The 20000-nt window shown below is 50.3% G+C and overlaps 1 protein-coding gene across 2 annotated transcripts in view; it reads left to right on the top strand.

The window, feature by feature from the left end:
- The window catches only part of ccdc88c (coiled-coil domain containing 88C), a 107152-nt gene extending 87493 nt beyond the window's left edge, over positions 1-19659 (top strand). For both annotated transcript variants that reach the window (XM_056296532.1, XM_056296531.1), the window contains exons 26-31: positions 285-559; positions 9563-9652; positions 10220-10330; positions 10461-10598; positions 11207-11436; positions 17116-19659. In XM_056296532.1, coding sequence (XP_056152507.1) covers positions 285-559; positions 9563-9652; positions 10220-10330; positions 10461-10598; positions 11207-11436; positions 17116-17931 — 1660 coding nt within the window. In that variant the 3' untranslated portion in view covers positions 17932-19659. The remainder of the gene's footprint in view (positions 1-284; positions 560-9562; positions 9653-10219; positions 10331-10460; positions 10599-11206; positions 11437-17115) is intronic.
- Positions 19660-20000: the final 341 nt, after the last annotated feature.

Here is a 20000-nt window from a genome sequence, read left to right as displayed (position 1 = left end):
CAGGGCTGGGTCTGGACAGTACTTTGGGTCAGGGCTGGGTCTGAGCAGTACTTTGGGTCAGGGCTGGGTCTGGACAGTACTTTGGGTCAGGGCTGGGTCTGAGCAGTACTTTGGGTCAGGGCTGGGTCTGAACATGTATGTACATGTGGTTTGGGTCAGGGCTGGGTCTGGACAGTACTTTGGGTCAGGGCTGGGTCTGAGCAGTACTTTGGGTCAGGGCCGGGTCTGGACAGCTCATCTAGCAGCTGGCTCTAAACTGTACGTTTCCTTTGTCCAAATGACAGAAGGACTCACTGGTCTGGGGCGAAGGCTTTAGCCAAACTGATCAAACCACGGAAAGAGAGCAGCCGGGAGCGAGGAGGCGATAAGGACAAGGAGGGTGGAAAAGAGAGGGAGAGAGTCAAGAGTGCCCCCGACATCCCCCTCCCCTCCCCCCCATCCCTCCTGCCCCCCGAAACGCCACCTCCGCTTCCTCTGCGAACGGAAAGTGACGCTTTGGACAACGGACATGCCCCCAACATAGGGACGCCGTCGCCAGGACTCACACCCATCACCCGGGGTAAACGCACACACACACACACACACACACACACACACACACACACGTGTACCACAGATAAAAGTGAGGCAACTCGCCCAAGTACACACCCAAAGTTAGCTCACGTACTCATGTGTTGCTTTGTGAGACAGGCCCCCGTGTTAAAAGGTCTGTTCAGGCTGTCGGGCTCATCTGCAGACTGGTACAGAGTCCTGCCAGACCGCCTTGCCTGTACTAATTCACGGTTATTTGTTCGCCGGGTTGCACGTTTTTGGTTTGTCATTGCGGGTTGTCGAGCGTCAAGTGATGGACAAAAACTGCAGTTTGATCCGTTTAAAATCAAATTCACCACGCAATAAAGTGCAAAAAGTGAAGGGGTCAGATTAATTTGTGAAGCCAGTGGATACACGGATGAGCCAAAACATTATGACCACCCGCCCGATATGCTGTTGACCCTCCGCGTACCACCAAAACAGCGCCGACCCGATGAGGCATGGACTCTACAAGACCCCCGAGGAAGTCTCGTGGTGTCTGGCACCAACGCATTAGCAGCAGGTCCTTCAAGTCCTGTAAGTTGTGAGGTGGAACCGCTGTGGATCGGACTTGTCGGTCCAGCACATCCCACTATGTCCACGAAGGGGTGTAGCCTGTCTGCAGCGATGTTTAGGTAGGAGGTACGTGTCAAATTGACGTCCACATGAAAGACCAGACCCAGGGTTTCCCAGCAGAACATTGCCCAGACCACCACACTCCCTCCACTGGCTTGTCACCTTCCCACAGTGCAACCTGGTCCATCACTTAACCAGGTGAACACTGCACACGTACACGGCCATCCATCCACATGAGCTAAAAGAAAAGGGGACTCATCAGACCCGACCACCTTCTTCCACTGCTCCAAGGTCCAGTTCTGATGCTCGCAGGCACTTCTGAATGTGGACAGGGGTCATCATGGGCACCCTGACTGGGTGCGATGCACTGCGTTGTGACACATCCCTCCCATAACCATCATTAAAATGTTCGGTGACTTGTGCCACAGTGGACCTTCTGTCGGTTCAGACCAGACGGGATAGTCTTTGTCGCCCTCGCACATCGATGAGCCTTGGGTGCTCAACACCCTGTCACCAGTTTGTGGTTTGTCCCTCTTCGAACCGCTGTCGGTAGGTACTCACCACTGCTGACCAGGAGCAGCCCACGAGCCTTGCCGTGTCAGAGATGCTCTGACCCAGTCGTCTGGCCATAACAGCGTGGCCCTCGTCAGTGTCGCTCAGGTCTTACTCCTGCCCGTTGACTACGAGATCTGATTGTTCCTTTACCACCTGATCTACCCAGACCTTGACATGTGCCCTGGTTTGGAGATGAGCAGCGTTATTCGGTTCACCTGTGAGTGGTCATAATGTTTTGGCTCATCGGCGTACAGCTCCCTGAGAGGGGATTAAAACTCATCTTCTCATTGGGGAAGTAAGCAGCATTGAGGTGTGTACTTAACTCAGTTAGAGAACCGAGAAGCCCATCGGTTGTCGAAGCTTAACACAAAAATCCGAATTTGAACCAGTCAGGATCTTTTATGCAGCACATTTCCCGTGTTAAAGTGTCAGCGTGTACAGATACAAAGCAGACAACGATAAAAGAAGAAAGTGGACCGATAAATCAAACTGGCAAACCTGATTAGCAACCCCCAACCTTCCAATGACCACCTGCCCCACCGGAGGGCGCTGTAGATCACCGAGCTACTGGCAGGATGAGCTGCCGGCTGGCTGACAAGATGTGAGGCTGGCTTGCTGGCGGAGTCCCAGACGGACTGGTTGGAAGACTGGTACCTGGCAGAAGATTTCAGTCCCCGTCTCTCACTTCAGGACTCATGTCTTCCACTCTAGCCGTGTCCGCTCAGTGCCGGCTGGGGGACGCTCCGGCTCCGCTGCACGACTCTACTCCGACAGCAGAATGAGTTTCTAGTGCATTCCTTACTGTGTTGCATACTAGCTAGTTCCTGTTGCATTTAACAGCACTTAGCGGTAATAGCATTCCAGATGCATTATGGGAGCCACCATCAACATCGCATCACATCCACTCTGCTAAAATGTGTGTTTGTGTGTGTGTGCGTGTGTGCAGTTAAGCCCTGGTTTTAACAACACCACCTTTTGGCATGTTTGTAAATATTTCTTATTCAGAAAAGAAAGGTTTTGGTTTCTTTGTTGAAGTAGCAGGGCTGCAGCTTTTCAGCTGGTCCATTTATACCAAGCTACTCAGTATGAGGGGCGGCACGTGGCGCAGCGGTTAGTGCGGTCGCCTCACAGCAAGAAGGTCCTGGGTTCGAGCCCCGGGGTAGTCCAGCCTTGGGGGTCGTCCCGGGTCGTCCTCAGTGTGGAGTTTGCATGTTCTCCCCGTGTCTGTGTGGGTTTCCTCCGGGGGCTCCGGTTTCCTCCCACAGTCCAAAGACATGTAGGTCAGGTGAATCGGCCATACTGAATTGTCCCTAGGTGGGTGTGGGGGGGGTCTGTGATGGCCTGGCGGCCTGTCCAGGGTGTCTCCCCACCTGCCGCCCAGTGACTGCTGGGATAGGCTCCAGCATCCCTGCCACCCTGAGAGCAGGATCAGCGGTTGGGGTAATGGGTGGTTGGATACTCGGTATGAAGATCTGCAGGAGCATGGCTGACTGTTCAACCAGCAGTGGTTTATGGTGTTATGCTAATGGGTTATGGTGTGATGGTTTATGCTGTGATTGTTTATGATGCTAATGGGTTATGGTGTGATGGTTTATGCTGTGATGGTTTATGATGCTGATGCTGATGGCGGCTCCCTGTCATTTGATTGGCTGAGCAACAGTGTTCTGCAGCATGCTAAAGCTCGTGGTGTGTAAACACAGGGGCATAATCGGGGGACATTTTGGGGATATTTTCACATTCCACCTTTGACACCCACAAAGATCAATACTAAGCTTCAGATTGGTAGAGAAACATAACAACACGTTAAATGTTGGGTGTCGCTGGCCTTTTGGCTTGTTTGCCGTGTCATCACAAGCACTCCGGGTTGTCCCTGCTTGGTGCATCACAGTGGATCATGGGACAGTTGGCAAGGCCTGGAAAGCTGTGATGGCTGCAAGCAATCTGAAAGGACAACGCAAATTGCTTACCAGCTTCTCTCCGGCATTCAGCAGTGACTACTAGGTGTGTTTGTGTCAACAAAACACATGTTGATGCGCCACAAAAACACGGAACAAGGTCCTTGTTGTACAAGCTGCAGTATTCCAAGAGTCCATGTTAATGCTCTAAAACTACCTAACACTCGTGTGGCGTTAAAAAAGTTATACTTTGGGTGTCCCAGCAGCGCGGCGTTCTGTTCCGATGTCTACCAACATGGGCATCGCCGGTTCGAATCCCCGTGTTACCTCTGGCTTGGTCGGGCGTCCCGACAGACACAGTTGGCCGTGTCTGCGGGTGGGAATCCGGATGTTGGTGCTACGCCCCCCTGGTGAAACTCCTCACTGTCAGGTGAAAAGAAGCGGCTGGTGACTCCACATGTGTCGGAGGAGCCATGTGGTAGTCTGCAGCCCTCCCCGGATCGGCAGAGGGGGTGGAGCAGCGACCGGGACGGGAGCCCCCCCTCTGCCCCGACCGACCACAGGAGGCGCTAGTGCAGCGACCAGGACACCACATCCGGCTTCCCACCCATATACATGGCCAATTGTGTCTGTAGGGATGCCCGGCCAAGCCGGAGGTACCACGGGGATTTGAACCGGAGATCCCCATGCTGGCAGGCAACAGAATAGACCGCAATGCCACCCGGACGCCCCGGCAGTCTGAGCTTTTGATGGACGGTTCCACCGAGGGTGGTGATTTGTGGTGTTCAACGCTGGTGGAGGCAGAACTTTCTATTGCTGCGCCGCTGGGAAAAAACGACAAATATATCTGGTTTCTCGTCAACCACACGCTGCTGCCATGTACAGTACGTCTCCGTGTCCTCTGGAACGCCATGTTAGGGTGATGGACAGCTCTGTAAAGAGCCGCCGTCACAGTACCCCCCCCCCCTCCCCCCCGCTGGCTTCACAGTCAGAGACCACACTGTCCTTCTGAACATGCTCCATTTTCAGTGTTTCATGCTGACCCCCCTTTCCTCTCGGTGGCTCCGCAGCCTCTCGGCTGTCAGGGGTGTTTGCATGTGTTTGATTGCTCTACTCTAACAGTAGTCATAGTTGCATGGTCTAACTGGGTTTTATCTGCCTCCTGACACCGGGTCTTTCTCTATAGGAGGATTTAATCCGGGCCTGCTTCAATTTACCATTCATCTAGGAGGTGTCATTCCGAAGTTCAGATTGAAACGATTTTGCAGGGGGCGGCACGGCGGCGCTGTGGTTAGCGCGGTCGCCTCACAGCAAGGAGGTCCTGGGTTCGAGCCCCGGGGTAGTCCAACCTTGGTGGGTCGTCCTCCGTGTGGAGTTTGCATGTTCTCCCCGTGTCTGTGGGGGTTTCCTCCGGGGGCTCCGGTTTCCTCCCACAGCCCAAAGACATGTAGGTCAGGTGACTCGGCCATGATTGTCCCTAGGTGTGTGTGTGTGTGTGGGCCCTGTGATGGCCCGGCGGCCTGTCCAGGGTGTCTCCCCGCCTGCCGCCCAGTGACTGCTGGGATAGGCTCCAGCATCCCGCCACCCTGAGAGCAGGATCAGCGGTTTGGGATAATGGATGGATGGATGGTTTTGCAGGAAACGGTTGCCACATTGAACCTCCTTAAAAGAGCTTCAAGAGTACCAACTGACACGCTGATTTAGTTCGGGGTAAATTGACAGCAGGCCCGGTGCTGTTGCACCGGAGCTTCACTTGTTCTCTTCTGTTCTAACCACTCGGTTCACATGTTAGTTAGTCTGTAGAATTTTCTGAGTCTTTAATTTAATTGCTGCCATTCTTTCCATCCTTCTCTCTCCATCTCTGCACATCTCCACTCCTCTTTCCTCCACCTCTCTTTCCGCTCGCATCTCGCCCCCTACTTCCTCTCCCGCACTTTCTCCATGTTTCTCCTACTTGCCTCGACATTCCTCCCATTTTTTCTGCTCCCTCTCTCTGTCACTCACCTCCCCCTCCCCTTCTCTCCCCCCCTCTCTCGCTGCCTCTCTTGCTCTCTCTCCCCCCTCTCTCGCTGCCTCTCTTGCTCTCTCTCTCCCCCCTCTCTCGCTGCCTCTCTTGCTCTCTCTCTCCCCCCCTCTCTCGCTGCCTCTCTTGCTCTCTCTCCCCCCTCTCTCTCTCCCCCTCTCTCTCGCTGCCTCTCTTGCTCTCTCCCCCCCTCTCTCGCTGCCTCTCTTGCTCCCTCTCTCCCCCCCTCTCTCGCTGCCTCTCTTGCTCTCTCTCCCCCCCTCTCTCGCTGCCTCTCTTGCTCTCTCTCTCCCCCCTCTCTCACTGCCTTTCTTGCTCTCTCGCTCTCCCCCCTCTCTCTCCCTCCCCCATCTTGCTCCCTCTCTTGCTCGCTCTCCCCCCTCTCTCGCTGCCTCTCTTGCTCTCTCTCTCCCCCCTCTCTCGCTGCCTCTCTCGCTCTCTCTCTCCCCCCTCTCTCGCTCCCTCTCTTGCTCTCTCTCTCCCCCCTCTCTCGCTCCCTCTCTTGCTCTCTCTCTCCCCCCTCTCTCGCTCCCTCTCTTGCTCTCTCTCCCCCCTCTCTCGCTGCCTCTCTTGCTCGCTCTCCCCCCTCTCTCGCTGCCTCTCTTGCTCTCTCTCCCCCCTCTCTTGCTGCCTCTCTTGCTCTCTCTCTCCCCCCCTCTCTCGCTGCCTCTCTTGCTCTCTCTCTCCCCCCTCTCTTGCTGCCTCTCTTGCTCTCTCTCTCCCCCCCTCTCTCGCTGCCTCTCTCGCTCTCTCTCTCCCCCCTCTCTCGCTCCCTCTCTTGCTCTCTCTCTCCCCCCTCTCTCGCTCCCTCTCTTGCTCTCTCTCTCCCCCCTCTCTCGCTCCCTCTCTTGCTCTCTCTCCCCCCTCTCTCGCTGCCTCTCTTGCTCGCTCTCCCCCCTCTCTCGCTGCCTCTCTTGCTCTCTCTCCCCCCTCTCTTGCTGCCTCTCTTGCTCGCTCTCCCCCCTCTCTCGCTGCCTCTCTTGCTCTCTCTCCCCCCTCTCTCGCTGCCTCTCTTGCTCTCTCTCCCCCCTCTCTCGCTGCCTCTCTTGCTCTCTCTCCCCCCTCTCTCGCTGCCTCTCTTGCTCTCTCTCCCCCCTCTCTTGCTGCCTCTCTTGCTCTCTCTCTCCCCCCTCTCTCTCGCTGCTCTCTCGCTCTCCCCCCCTCTCTCTCCCTCCCCCCATCTTGCTCCCTCTCTTGCTCGCTCTCCCCCCTCTCTCGCTGCCTCTCTTGCTCTCTCTCTCCCCCCTCTCTCGCTGCCTCTCTCGCTCTCTCTCTCTCCCCCTCTCTCGCTCCCTCTCTTGCTCTCTCTCTCCCCCCTCTCTCGCTCCCTCTCTTGCTCTCTCTCTCCCCCCTCTCTCGCTCCCTCTCTTGCTCTCTCTCCCCCCTCTCTCGCTGCCCTCTCTTGCTCGCTCTCCCCCTCTCTCTCGCTGCCTCTCTTGCTCTCTCTCCCCCCTCTCTTGCTGCCTCTCTTGCTCTGTCTCTCCCCCCTCTCTCTCGCTGCCTCTCTCGCTCTCCCCCCTCTCTCTCCCTCCCCCATCTTGCTCCCTCACTTGCTCTCTCTCCCCCTCCCCTTCTCTTTCTCTCTCTCGCTCCCCCCCCCTCTCGCTCTCTCTCAGCCCCCCCTGCCCCAAAACGCTTCTTTTTTTTTCCGCAGTAAAAGCCAGGACAAGCTCCTCCCCTCTTTCTCCTCCTCCCACTCCTCCGTCTCTCTCACCAGACGACTGCGATTCCGGTCTGCCTCCGACATCACCGGCATCGTCGCTAGCCAGCCCAATCGCATCCAACGGACCGTTCTAACGTCGTCAATCTCCACCATCATCGCACTGGCCATAAACAGTTCTCATCCCTCATCATCATCTTCGTCAGCCCCCCCCCCCCCTTTCCAAAAACACTGATTATATTTTTTTGGCTTTTGTACAGTGTGGAGACACACACACACACACACACCACACACACACACACACACAGCACACACACACACCAACACACAGATGAAGTCAGAGGTACACATGTAAGGTGCATGTTGCTGATCTGAGCCAGCCAGTCTAACAGTAAGTAGTTTGTGTGCAGGTGTACACATGTGTGTGTGTGTGTGTGTGTTTGTATGGAGTGTGTGTGTTTGTATGGAGTGTGTGTGTTTGTATGGAGTGTGTGCATATTCATTCTTATACTTGCAAGAGTGCAATGCTGATTGTGTGCTTATCCTCAAAGCAGCTGTGTGTTTGATGGCTGGACATAATGTGTGTGTGTGTGTGTGTGTGTGTGTGTGTGTGTGTGTGTGTGTGTGTGTGTGTGTGTGTGTGTGTGTGTGTGTGTGCGTGCGTGCATGGGCAGAGTTTGCTGGTTGTGTTTAATCTGCTCAGTGAGCATCTGTCAGTGAGGGGTGAGTCTGGTGTTAACCGCCTAGCGGCTCCCAGTTTAGCCGGTCTTGGCTGCATCAGGTGGTTTCTGTCTTTGGGGCCGTCCACCTCCGCCGGCTGATGATTGCTTGAGGTCGGCGCTGTTCGCCGTAGTCCGGCCGTGCTGCGGCGGTGCCCCCGTGTCCGTCCGGCGGGGTCGGCGGGTCACCGCAGCAGCACCACCACTACTAGAACATCCCCCGGCCTCGTCTCCGACCAGTGAACAGCCTGTCTGTCTGCCTGCCTGCCTGCTCCCTCGTCCTTCCGTCTGTCCTCCCTTTCTTGCGGCCGATGTACCGGCGTCCATGTAGTCCCCATACATTAGTTGAATTTGGGAGGAACCACGTGTACAAAGAGACGGAGTGGGACCACATGTGACGTGGACCGAAACATCTGATTTACCTTTCCGCCTCTCCTTCCGCTCTCCTGTCAGTCTCCGTGTCCTCCTTTTCTTGGGCTATTCACCAGCTCACACCCGTATACACACATACTCGCACTAACACAATGCCGTGTCTGTTCTGAACCTCCTCCCTGCACTGTGCCCCCTGTTGGTGTGTGCCTGACCATCACCCCCTGGCCCTGTTTAGATCTGGTGTTAAAATGTGATCTGGATCTAGATAATGAACAATCTGATTACACCAGTTTATTTATTTATTTATTCCCCCCCCCCCCCTTTTTCTCCCCAGTTGTACCCGTCCAATTACCCCACTCTCCCGAGCCGTCCCGGTCTCTGCTCCACCCCCCTCTGCTGATCCGGGAGGGCTGCAGACTACCACATGCCTCCTCCCATACATGTGGAGTCGCCAGCCGCTTCTTTTCACCTGACAGTGAGGAGTTTCACCCGGGGGACGTAGTGCATGGGAGGATCCCAATATTCCCTCTGGTCGCTGCACCAGCGCCTCCTCTGGTCGCTGCACTAGCAGCGACCAGAGGAGGCGCTGGTGCAGCGACCAGGACACATACCCACATCCGGCTTCCCACCTGCAGACAGGGCCAACTGTGTCTGTAGGGACGCCCGACCAAGCCGGAGGTAACTGGGGATTCAAACCGCCGGTCCCCATGTTGCTAGGCAACGGAATAGACCACTATGCCACCCGCACGCCCCCCCGATTTCCCCATTTTCATTCACCCTTTTTTTCTAATGCGCTCCCCATGCCTGCATTCTTTCAGCAGCATGGTTGGGTCTAACTTTTCCCAACAGTCACATCAGGTTGTGGGGTGGATTTTGTCATCAACAGAGACAAAGATGGCAGGTGTAGGGCAACAGAGGGCTGACCCGCAGTGCCTTTACTCTCACGTTATGTCGGCTGGCGGTCGACACGGGTGGGGCTAGCGGCAGGAATCTGGCGCGCCGCCGCACAGATTTCATTTTATGTCGGCCGACTGAATGTGGTCTTGTGATGTTTGCTTTTTTTAACCTCCTTTACACCCCACACCCATGTGCATTTCATTATCTGGGTAAGATGTACAGATTGCATTTTAACACCATGTGTAAATAGGCACAGCTCACAACGTGTCCTGACCGTATTATGATCTGCCCACAGGTTTGACCGACCGGGGTCGAGGGCTGTACCGCAGCAGCAATCCAGGAAGCAACAGTGAGAATGTTAATGGAGAGGACGGACACGGACAAGGTAATAAGGCTTGAGAACGATTGAGCTAAACTAGCCATCCATCCATCCATCCATCCATCCATTATCCAAGCCACTTATCCTAATTAGGGTCATGGAATGCTGGAGCCTATCCTAGCCATCACAGCGTCTCTCACACACACACACACATACACATCTAGGGACAATCTAGTACGGCAGAGTCACCTGACCTACATGTCTTTGGACTGTGGGAGGAAACCGGAGCATCCGGAGGAAACCCACGCAGACACGGGGAGAACATGCAAACTCCACACAGGGGACGACCTGGGATGACCCCCAAGGTCGGACAACCGCGGGGTTCGAACCCAGGATCTTCTTGCTATGAGGCGACCGCGCTAACCGTCGCGGCGCCATGCCGCCTGAGCTAAACTAACCCCTTTTAAATGCTCTACCCACAATGAATGAAGCGGACAGGTTTTTTTTAAAGATGGCGTATTTGAGATGCTGTCCGATAAGTGGAAGTATGGATGGTATTTGGCCCAAAGATGATAGTTGCACTTTTTAGTGATCTGAAAACAGTAGCCCCTCTTATTGTCTTTCTTTTACCAGGTCAAACTCCCAAGACTCCCAGTTATACTCCCAACCACCAGGCCTCCTACATGGGTCTGGCCCATAACTCAAGTTCCAGGCCTGGACAAGGACCAGGCCAAAGGCCCAGAGGTAGAGCTTTTGAACTGTTTTTTTTCAGCGTGTTATCAGTTCAGCAATGGTTGGTCCCCTTATACAGCAGGAAGAGCATATGAATATTCATGAATATATGTTTATGAATACCTCTTTAATCTGCTTTTAGGTCTGGTTTTTGATGAAGACTCTCGCTTCAATTCCTCTGACTCCATATTCGGTCACCATGGCAACACAGGAGATCGTCCAGGGTCGGCTGAGTTGAGCCTCAACACCTCCAGTTCTAATTCGCCTGTTAATTGTAGAGGTACAGAACACACACACACACATACACACAAACTTTTATAAATCTACCCTGCTCAAAGAGATATTAGGGGAATTAAAAGTTCCACCTCGGGCATCCGGGTGGCGTAGCGGTCTATTCTGTTGCCTACCAACACGAGGATCACTGGTTCGAATCTCCGTGTTACCTTCGGCTTGGTCGGGCGTCCCTACAGACACAATTGGCCGTGTCTGCGGGTGGGAAGCGGGATGTGGGTGTGTGTCCTGGTCGCTGCACTAGCGCCTCCTCTGGTTGGTCGGGGCACCTGTTCAGTAGAGGAGGGGGAACTGAGGGGAATAGCATGATCCTCCTACATGCTACGTCCCCCTGGTGAAACTCCTCACTGTCAGGTGAAAAGAAGCAGCTGGCGACTCCACATGTATGGGAGGAGGCATGTGGTAGTCTGCAGCCCTCCCCGGATCAGCAGAGGGGGTGGAGCAGCAACCGGCTCGGAAGATTGGGGTAATTGGCCAGGTACAATTGGGAAGAAAAAGGGGGAAAGAAAATTCCACCTCGTTCTTCACGAGGTGGAGGTGTAGTAACCTAGCAAAGGAATAAACCTAATTAATGCTAACGGTCCTCTCTCTCCTTAGACACATCAGATCGTCAGGGCCGTTCGGCCAGTCTCCCCAGCGAAGACGTTGGCCTGAGCCAGTCACGTCTCTCGCTGTCGCGTAGCTCCACCCTTCCATATGACCACACACCTCAGAGGGCCCAACCACAACGCGGCGTAAGGACGAAGATCCGCCTCGGTTCTCCTGGCAGTGAGATGGTGACGCTTGAGGAGTTTCTGCAAGAGAGCAACATACAGTCACCCCCTTTGGTAAATATAGGCACGGTAGCATTCAGTCACCTCCTTTGGGGTGTCACTTTTGTGCAGACGTAAAAGAAAGATACAGTCACTACGTATGGATCTGTGTTGTTAAATGAAAAGATAAGAGGAGTTTCCTTTACTATATTTTTTTAACCTACTGTGCCTTGCTTAGCATTGTTTTACAATGTTTTTTAATGTGTGTGTATTTTCCTTCACATACATATCTGAATTAGATACTCACTGGATTTACAAAAGGTGTGGTAGCAAAGATTTCATCTGAATTTATGTGAATATGTTGATTAATTCAACATCCAATACACTTGTAAATGAAAGTGCATTCATGACCCAACTGGTTACCATTAAGTGATGCCCATAAAATACCACATAAGGGGAAAACCAGCCTAAACTACTAAAGAAGCACAATGATGTCCAAAAGATAGAAAAAGGAAATTTTCAGAGTCAGAGTTTGACAGTATATTAACTGTCTGCATTTTATTCAGCAGTGTTGGCAGTGGTTTTATCTATCTGAAGAAATAATGCAATATTGGTTAGGTTTCAGTGTCCCCTACCATTGTCTTGGCAGATTGGGCCTCCAACCTATCATCTTGCCAAGGGAAATGGGGGGGGGGGGGGAGTCAAATGAATCATTCGCCATGGTAACAGCAGCTTTGGGGGACCTATACCCCTGCCTGAAAAAAATCAAGGGGAAATACTGAGTTAAAAGACCCAAAAACCTAGACAAAAAGAAAATGGCTGCATACAGACAAAGAAGGGCACCTGTGCATTGACAGGGTGATAACGTTTCCTATTAGCAAAGATGGTGTCACGGTCAAGGCTCAGCGTTTTTGGTTTTTATTTTTCAAAGCCATCCAGCATGCCGAATTTCACCACAAGAGGACACTGTTACATAACCTCACATGAACAGGAACACATTTGGATCCGTGGAAACATAAAATCCGGGTGAAAATCGGTTTAAAAATCTGGGTATTTTTCGGTGAAAATCGGTAAAAACCAAAAATACTGAGCCTTGGACAAGATAAAAAAAAAAACCTTCCTCACTGCAGTTGCCCCTTTGTGGCACAGGTGAATTTGATATACTTATGGAAAAACCTGTTGATGGTACTTAGCATGATTAGGCAGGGCAAGACATTTATTTTTATAGCACATTTCAACATCAAGGCAGTTAATTCAAAGTGCCTTACACAAATGGTATTAAGAAAAGCAACATAAGGCAATAAAAAGACATTTAAAAACAGAGTAAAAGTTACAGTGCAGTGTAATAATAATCAAAAGCTTCAAATGTTATTTAATCATTTGCAGTGGCAAACAGGAAGGTCTTCAGCCTTGATTTAAAAGAACTGAGAGTTGCAGCAAACTTGTAGTTTTCTGGGAGTTTGTTCCAGATATGTGGTGCATAAAAATTGAAAGGTGCCTCTCCATGTTTAGCTTTGACTTTGGGGACAGAAAGCAGACCTGTTCTAGATGATCTGAGAGGTCTGGATGGTTCATAGTGTAGCAGAAGATCAGAAATGTATTTTGACCCTAAACCATTCATCACTGCTTTATAAACTAAAAGCAGAGTTTTAAAGTCAATTCGTGAGGGACAGGAAGCCAGTGTAACGACCTCAGAACTGGAGTGATCTGATCCACATTTTTTGGTTTTAGTAAGGACTCGAGCAGCAGCGTTCTGAATCAGCTGCAGCTCTTTGATTGAGTTTTTTAGAGAGACCTGTAAAGACACCGTTACAGTAGTCAAGTCGACTGAAGATAAATGCATGGAGAAGTTTTTCCAAATCCTGCTGAGGCATCTAGTACATCTACTACTACTACTACTACTTTCGGCTGCTCCCATTAGGGGCCACACAGCGGATCATCTGCTTCCATTTCTTTCTTTTCCAAATCCTGCTGAGGCATAAATCCTTTAATTCTTGATATATTCTTCAGGTGATAGAAGGCTGACTTTGTAATTGTCTTAATGTGGCTATATAAGTTCAGGTCTGAGTCCATAACAACACCAAGATTTCTGACTTGTTTTGTGACTTTTAATATTACCAATGGTAGCTGAGTGCTGACTTTTAATTGTTCTTCCTTGGCTCCAAAGACAATTACTTCAGTTTGATCTTTGTTTAATTGAAGAAAATTCAGAGACATCTAATCATTGATTTGTTCAATGCACTTGATCTGGGTTTGTATGGGATTATAGTCCCTTGGTGATATGGTTAAGTAAATCTGTGTGTCATCTGCATAATTATGGTAACATATTTTGTTGTTTTCCATAATCTGAACTAGTGGGAGCATATTTATATTTTAAACGGAAGTGGCCCCAGAATGGAGCCTGGGGGAACTCCACAGGCCATTTTTGTACACTCAGATTTGTAATTACCTATAGACATGAAGCAGCCCCTGTCCTTTAAGTAGGATTCATCCAATTTAGTACTGTGACAGAAAGTCCCACCCAGTTTTCCAATCGGTCTAGTAATATGTTGTTGTCGACCATGTCAAAAGCAGCACTGAGATCCAATAATACCAGGACTGAGATTATGCCACTGTGTCTGTTTAAGCAGATGTCATTAAAGGCCGTAACAAGAGCAGTCTCAGCACTGTGGTGTGGTCAAAATCATGACTGGAAGACATCAAAACTGTTGTTTAGTGCCAAAAAGTTTTTCAGCTGCTGGAAAACAGCTTTTTCAATTATCCACACTCACTGCGGTCATTAAAGATCTCATGGTACTTATCGCAAAGGGTAGGGGTCCCCCAGTGTCCTGGCAAAATTCCCAACCTGCCTCTTGCCATCTGGCCACCTAATAATCTCCCGTGTAATTCGCTGAATGATTCCTCCCTCTCTACCTCAAGCTGATGTGTGGTAAGCCTTCTGGCGCAAAATGGCTGCTGTGCATCACCCAGGTGGTGCTACACATTGGTGGTGGTTGAGATAAAGTTCACCTCTTCAATATAAAGCGCTTTGGGTGTCTACATAAAGCACTATATAAATGTAATCCATTAGTATTATTATTAGTTTATTTAGAAACATGAGGTTTGATATGGGCCTATAATTGCTCATTAGTGAAGTGTCTAGATTATTCTTTTTTAAGAGTGGGTTGATGACTGCAGTTTTCAGGGCCTATGGGAAGAAACCTGAGAGAAGAGACGTGTTGACAATTTGTAGAAGATCTGAGGCCATGCAATTAGAAACATTTTTGGAAAAGCCTGTTGGCAGAATATCAAGGCAGGAGGAGGAGGATTTCAGATGTTGTATAATGTCCTCCAAGGTTTCATGGTTTATGGGATCAAATTGTATCATCCTATTGGAATGGATTTTAGGTGGACGCAGGGACAACACGTACCCTGTACCTAGTACGGAGTACACAGCTCATATATAGACAGCTGCTATATACCAAGAAATTTACTCTCAGTCCTGTTTTGGAACTTGCTGGTAGCCAAGAATCCAAGTACTGACGAAACCTGGATGTGCACAAAAATGGCGATGGCTTTTTTTTTTGTGTCGGTAAAGAACTAGTTCAAAAGTGTGACACAGCCTGTGACACAGAAGAGCCCCGGTAAACAGAACTGACTGATGAGCCATTATTTATCCCTAGCAAATAAAAAAAGTTTGAACTAGTCACTTAGTACTTCTTCCCCAGGCATAGGACAGCTTTGCCTCTTTCCGTGTGTGATGTTTGTACAGATCAGTGTTAATAATTGGACTCTGGCAGTTTCGGGATTGCTTTCATTTTCCAGAACAAATGTTAAACGTTTGTTAAATGAATGAGCTGTACATAGTTTCTGATAATTCAGACATGCCTTGAAATTATTCAGTGGTACTTTTTAAAGTAGCCTATGCAAAACTGTCTTGGGTTATTACTTGACATATAAAATACCCACAATAATGAATCACCTCTGTAAAATAACCCCCATCGCAGCCCAAATGATCAACTAGATAGCACTAACAGACTGACATGTTTCCGTCTATGCACAGTTCACACCCTGCTCAGGAGTTCGTTTTTGATTAAAAAAAATTTTCCCAAACTTCACTGACTCCTGAAAACTTCCGTGAATGCCGTATTTCCTGTGTAAACATCTTTGCAAGATGATTTGCCAAGGAGCATGTTTGTGTCCTGCTTGATAAATTAGGTCCATTGAGGGGACTGTAGGCTGGATGAAAATGAAAAGCTTCACTAGTCCATCCCCAAAATGGCTTGTCGCCTTTCAGACTGAGTTGTGGGCAGGTTTTGTCATGGTCGTAGGAGCTTGTAGACTCCCCAGCAGCACACAAACCTTTAGGTTTGAATGTATTTGAGTCAACATCCAACATTATATCCACATCCAAGGCTTCAGTTCAAACTCCACAACCTTTGTAGTTGCACCTACTCGGTCAACAAATGCCTTTGTCTCTATCATCAGTTATAAATCAGTCATCAGTTATACAGACAGTTGTTCTCATTTTAAACAGTACATAGATGCTCATTTTTACATGAAAAAGAGACCTAACACATTTTGGTCTGCCACTCTTATGACAAACATGATTTTTCATCAGATAAATACATTGATTGATGACGTTGATAAAGATATGTTAATTAATACACATTTCTATTTTGGTTCTCAAAACATTTAAAATATGATACCGTTTATCGTAGAATAAATACCAGCAACAACCATAATTTGTGGTTACAAAAACTCCCACAGTTGCATGAATTCTGTGAACAATAAACGGCCTGCTCTGCATGGGCTTATTCAAGGCTGATAAACGACCTCGTCAGAAAACTCAGCAAGTTCAGCACTCCGTGGTGTAGGACCAACGCTCAGCTCCACCAAGGCGGCCTTCGTGGAGATCTTGTCTCAATACTTCATTTAGCTCATTGTAGACCTCTGAAAAACTACGTTGTCATTATAATGTCCACATATGGGACTCCATTCACATTTTAACTCCTTTGAAAAATGGAGGTATGAAAAGACTCTGATTGTCAGAAAGATGCTGTGGGAGGGGGCGTCCAAGTAGTGCAGCGATCGATTCTGTTGCCTAGCAACATGGGGTGCACTGGTTCAAATCCCCCTGTTACCTCTGGCTTGGTTGGGTGTCCCTACAGACACAATTGGTCATATCTGCGGGTGGGAAGCCGGATGTGGGTATGTGTTGCTACACTCTAGTGCCTCCTGTGGCCGGTCGGGGCGCCTGTTCAGGGGAGAGGGGTAACTGGGGGAGAATAGCGTGATCCTCCCACGCGCTACGTCCCCCTGGCGAAACTCCTCACTGTCACGTGAAAAGAAGCAGCTGGCGACTCCACATGTATCGAAGGAGGCATGTGGTAGTCTGCGGCCTTCCTCGGACCAGCAGAGGGCCAGCCCAGAAAATAGGGTAATTGGCCAAGTACAATTGGGAATAAAAAGAGGGGGAAAAGCCAAAAACAAAAAACAAGAAAGATGCGGTGGGGTTTTGAAGTTGCAAATAAAGTTGAAATTTGAAGGGCAGAGTGATTGGCAAAGGGGATCTGAAAGTCACATTTTTCCACAAACACAAAAAAACAGTGGGTCCGGATGTACTCGAAACACCTACATTGAGGGCACCATTTTAGAGGTCATGGGAATTTTCTTGCACGTCAGAATGAAAGGTTACCACCTAGAAACAAAAACAGTGGCAGCAAGAATTCCTCTCCTTTTCATGATGTCATAATTTGTATTATGTCTTTCTAGGTGTCTACAGGAAGTAGGGAGGATTTGATGACCAACTATTTCAGTAGAAGTCCTGCTCCCATCACCACCACCACTGGCCAAGACCAGGCCACTCCCACCAGCTATGTGACGCCTACTGTCCAGCCACCCAACCAGAGGCCAGGACAGTGTGTGAAGCCCTCCCCTCGCCATCCTGTTGGCCAATCACCAGCCTCAGGTCAGCCTCACACCCAAAGATGCAGCGAGTCGCTGAGCAGGGCTTTCAGCTTGGCCTCTGCTGATCTGCTGTCCTCCAATGGACCAGATAGTTACAGTGGGAATGAAGGGTCCCCTGGCCAATCAGATGTGGTAATTCGGAGGCAGGGGGGAGGGGCTGCTCCTAGACAACGCCCACTTTCTGCCCGGCTAGCGGAAAGCCGTCCAAGCAGTCAGCATGGAGACACAAGCTACACGCCCATTCAGCATTCTTCCTCTCTCAACTTACAAACAGAGCGACATGCAGAGAGGGAGAGGGAACGAGACCAAGAGAGAGGAAGGACAACCATTTCTCGAAATGGCCCCTCTTCTTCCTCTTCCTCCTATCATCATCGTGGAGAAGTTGCCTTGGTAACACCTGTCAGAGCAGTACCAGCACTGCGATTAGATGAAACTGCCCAGCAGGGTGAGGAGTTAAGGGAGGGGAGGTCCACTGACTCCTCCCATTTGAAGAAAGAAGGCGAGAGTGGGGGGGGAGAAAGAGCGAGGTGTGGTTCCACCGAGCGCCCGAAGAGCACGCCAGCTTCCCCTGACCCCAACAATGACCCCCAGACTGTCTGGTATGAGTATGGCTGTGTATAATTACTGTAATAATCTGAAGACTCATACAAATCTTTGGACTGCTGAAGAAAATACTGGAAGTATCCATGGTAGCAACATCTGGAATAATGATGAAATGAACTTAAAGGTCAATGAACTGATCTCTGTGTTTAAGGTAACTACGTGCTGGAACAGAATGATTTCTCTTTGTCCAAACACAGGAGTAACCACTGGAAGTCTATGGGATGGGCTCTGTCCAGATCCTTTAAAATACTGTGTCTTTCTGGTCCCATAAGACCTGGTTTTATGCCATGAAACAAAATGTTGTTGCTGAGCAATAATCAAATTTATCGGCTTGAATTTTACGTGTTGCCTGCTAATTTTACATGCTGTTTAGTCAGGAAGCGTTTTGAATTGTGGATACTACAAATGATTTCCTTCGAACAACCTTCTATTTCGATGCTGGCTTACGCATTTTAGAATTACTGGAACTTGTTGCTGTGAAACTGTTAGGAAATGGGTTGGGATCCCTTAGACTTTTCCCACTCGGACCACTTCACTTCTGAAGCTAAAGCTGTGCTAGGTGGGATACAAAAAGGCTGCAGCTGTGCGGGCGGGGACGTCGGCCGAGAACGAATCAGCTTGACCAGCAGGCTGTCGACAAATACAAGACGACGAGACGCAACCAAGAGAAGACCTCATGAGCAGATGGTTCTCATGGGGTCAGTAACACTATCTCTTGTCTCTGGATGGGGTTCCCTGGGTTCTGGTCTAGTACTGGCTTGCCCGCCCTGGCGTGACCGGCGCTCTAGTCCCACTGGATGGGGCTGCAGAGGTTGCAGATTTATCCATGGCTGTTTTTTGTTTTGTTTGTTGAAAGAAAGCACTGTGATATAACCGAGTGTTGTCGTGAGCATTGTTAAGCATTTTTATGACCCATCTGCAAATTGTACGTGTGAACCAAAAGCACAAGAAATCAATTGCTTTGCCTCCAAAGTTGAATTTAAGCCCTTGCTTAGCGCCTCCTACAGACTGTGCGATCTTAGCAATCCTATACGTTTATTGCAAACCACACTGTGCGACGTGGGCCTAATAAACTTGGGTACGACGTCAAGTGTGATGTACGCATGATGTTGTGCGATGACGACACTGCTGAAGCGCAGACTACGACGCAAGTCCACGAACATGTCGTCAGCGTATCAGCGGCACGCACGCCGCCGGTAGAGCAACACGACGACGCCGAGCGGGACTCGAGTCCTTTCGGTAGTCGCCGCAGCTCATTTCGCTGCTCGTTGTGTTGACTCCATGGCATCTGGGTCCCAGATGCTAACAGGAAGTTCGTTTGTGTTTAGCGCCACCAAAGCTCCAGCGTGGCGTCGATCGGTGCGTCATTTCTTGCTGCACGTCTATGGGTTGGTTAGTAGACGTAGGTCGTAGCAGCATTCACATTGGGAGATGGTCATCCTAAATTTCTGGCGCTGTCGGACTTTTGTCCCGGGTTGTCTTCAGTCGCAAGACCGTGATATCGGCCGTCTTGGGACCCGTCTCACAGTGCGACGCAGGACCCGCCGTTTTGGAGCCACGACCAAAGATACCGCCACGTTTAGTCGTCTTTCGTCCGAGACGGCCCGCGTCACGCAGTCTGTAGGAGGCTTGAGGGAAGAGACACAAAACTGCCGCCATAAAGTTGCTGCGGGCGGGAGCTGTTACATGTCAATGCGAGGATTTCACAACCTTGACGGTTAAAGCCCCGAGCTCCGATACCTCCAAACCCGAGGCATTCACGCGTCTTCATGTCAAAGAAGACGATGATGCACGGGGGGGGGGGGGGGGGGGGGGGGAACACGCTGGAGTTAAATCTGGACCGGAGTAACGAGGATGGGCTCTGTCTACCAACTGGAACGCAGCCGCCTCACCTGCTAATCAGAGCGACACACACTCCCGGCGCTGCAAAATGGTGGGCGGCCACTGTGCTGCCCAACCTGAACCACTTACCCAGACCGCTGTAGGCCATGAAGTAGACCTTACCCAGACCGCTGTAGGCCATGAAGTAGACCTGATCTGGCTCGATAAGCAATAGACTTACTTCTTTTGTGTGACTGTCAGAGACA

The sequence above is a fragment of the Lampris incognitus genome, chromosome 16, assembly GCF_029633865.1.
Source record: "Lampris incognitus isolate fLamInc1 chromosome 16, fLamInc1.hap2, whole genome shotgun sequence".
In the NCBI taxonomy this organism is placed as follows: domain Eukaryota; kingdom Metazoa; phylum Chordata; class Actinopteri; order Lampriformes; family Lampridae; genus Lampris; species Lampris incognitus.
The sequence above is the reverse complement of the archived record's forward strand: the minus strand, read 5'-3'. Positions and strand labels throughout refer to the sequence as shown.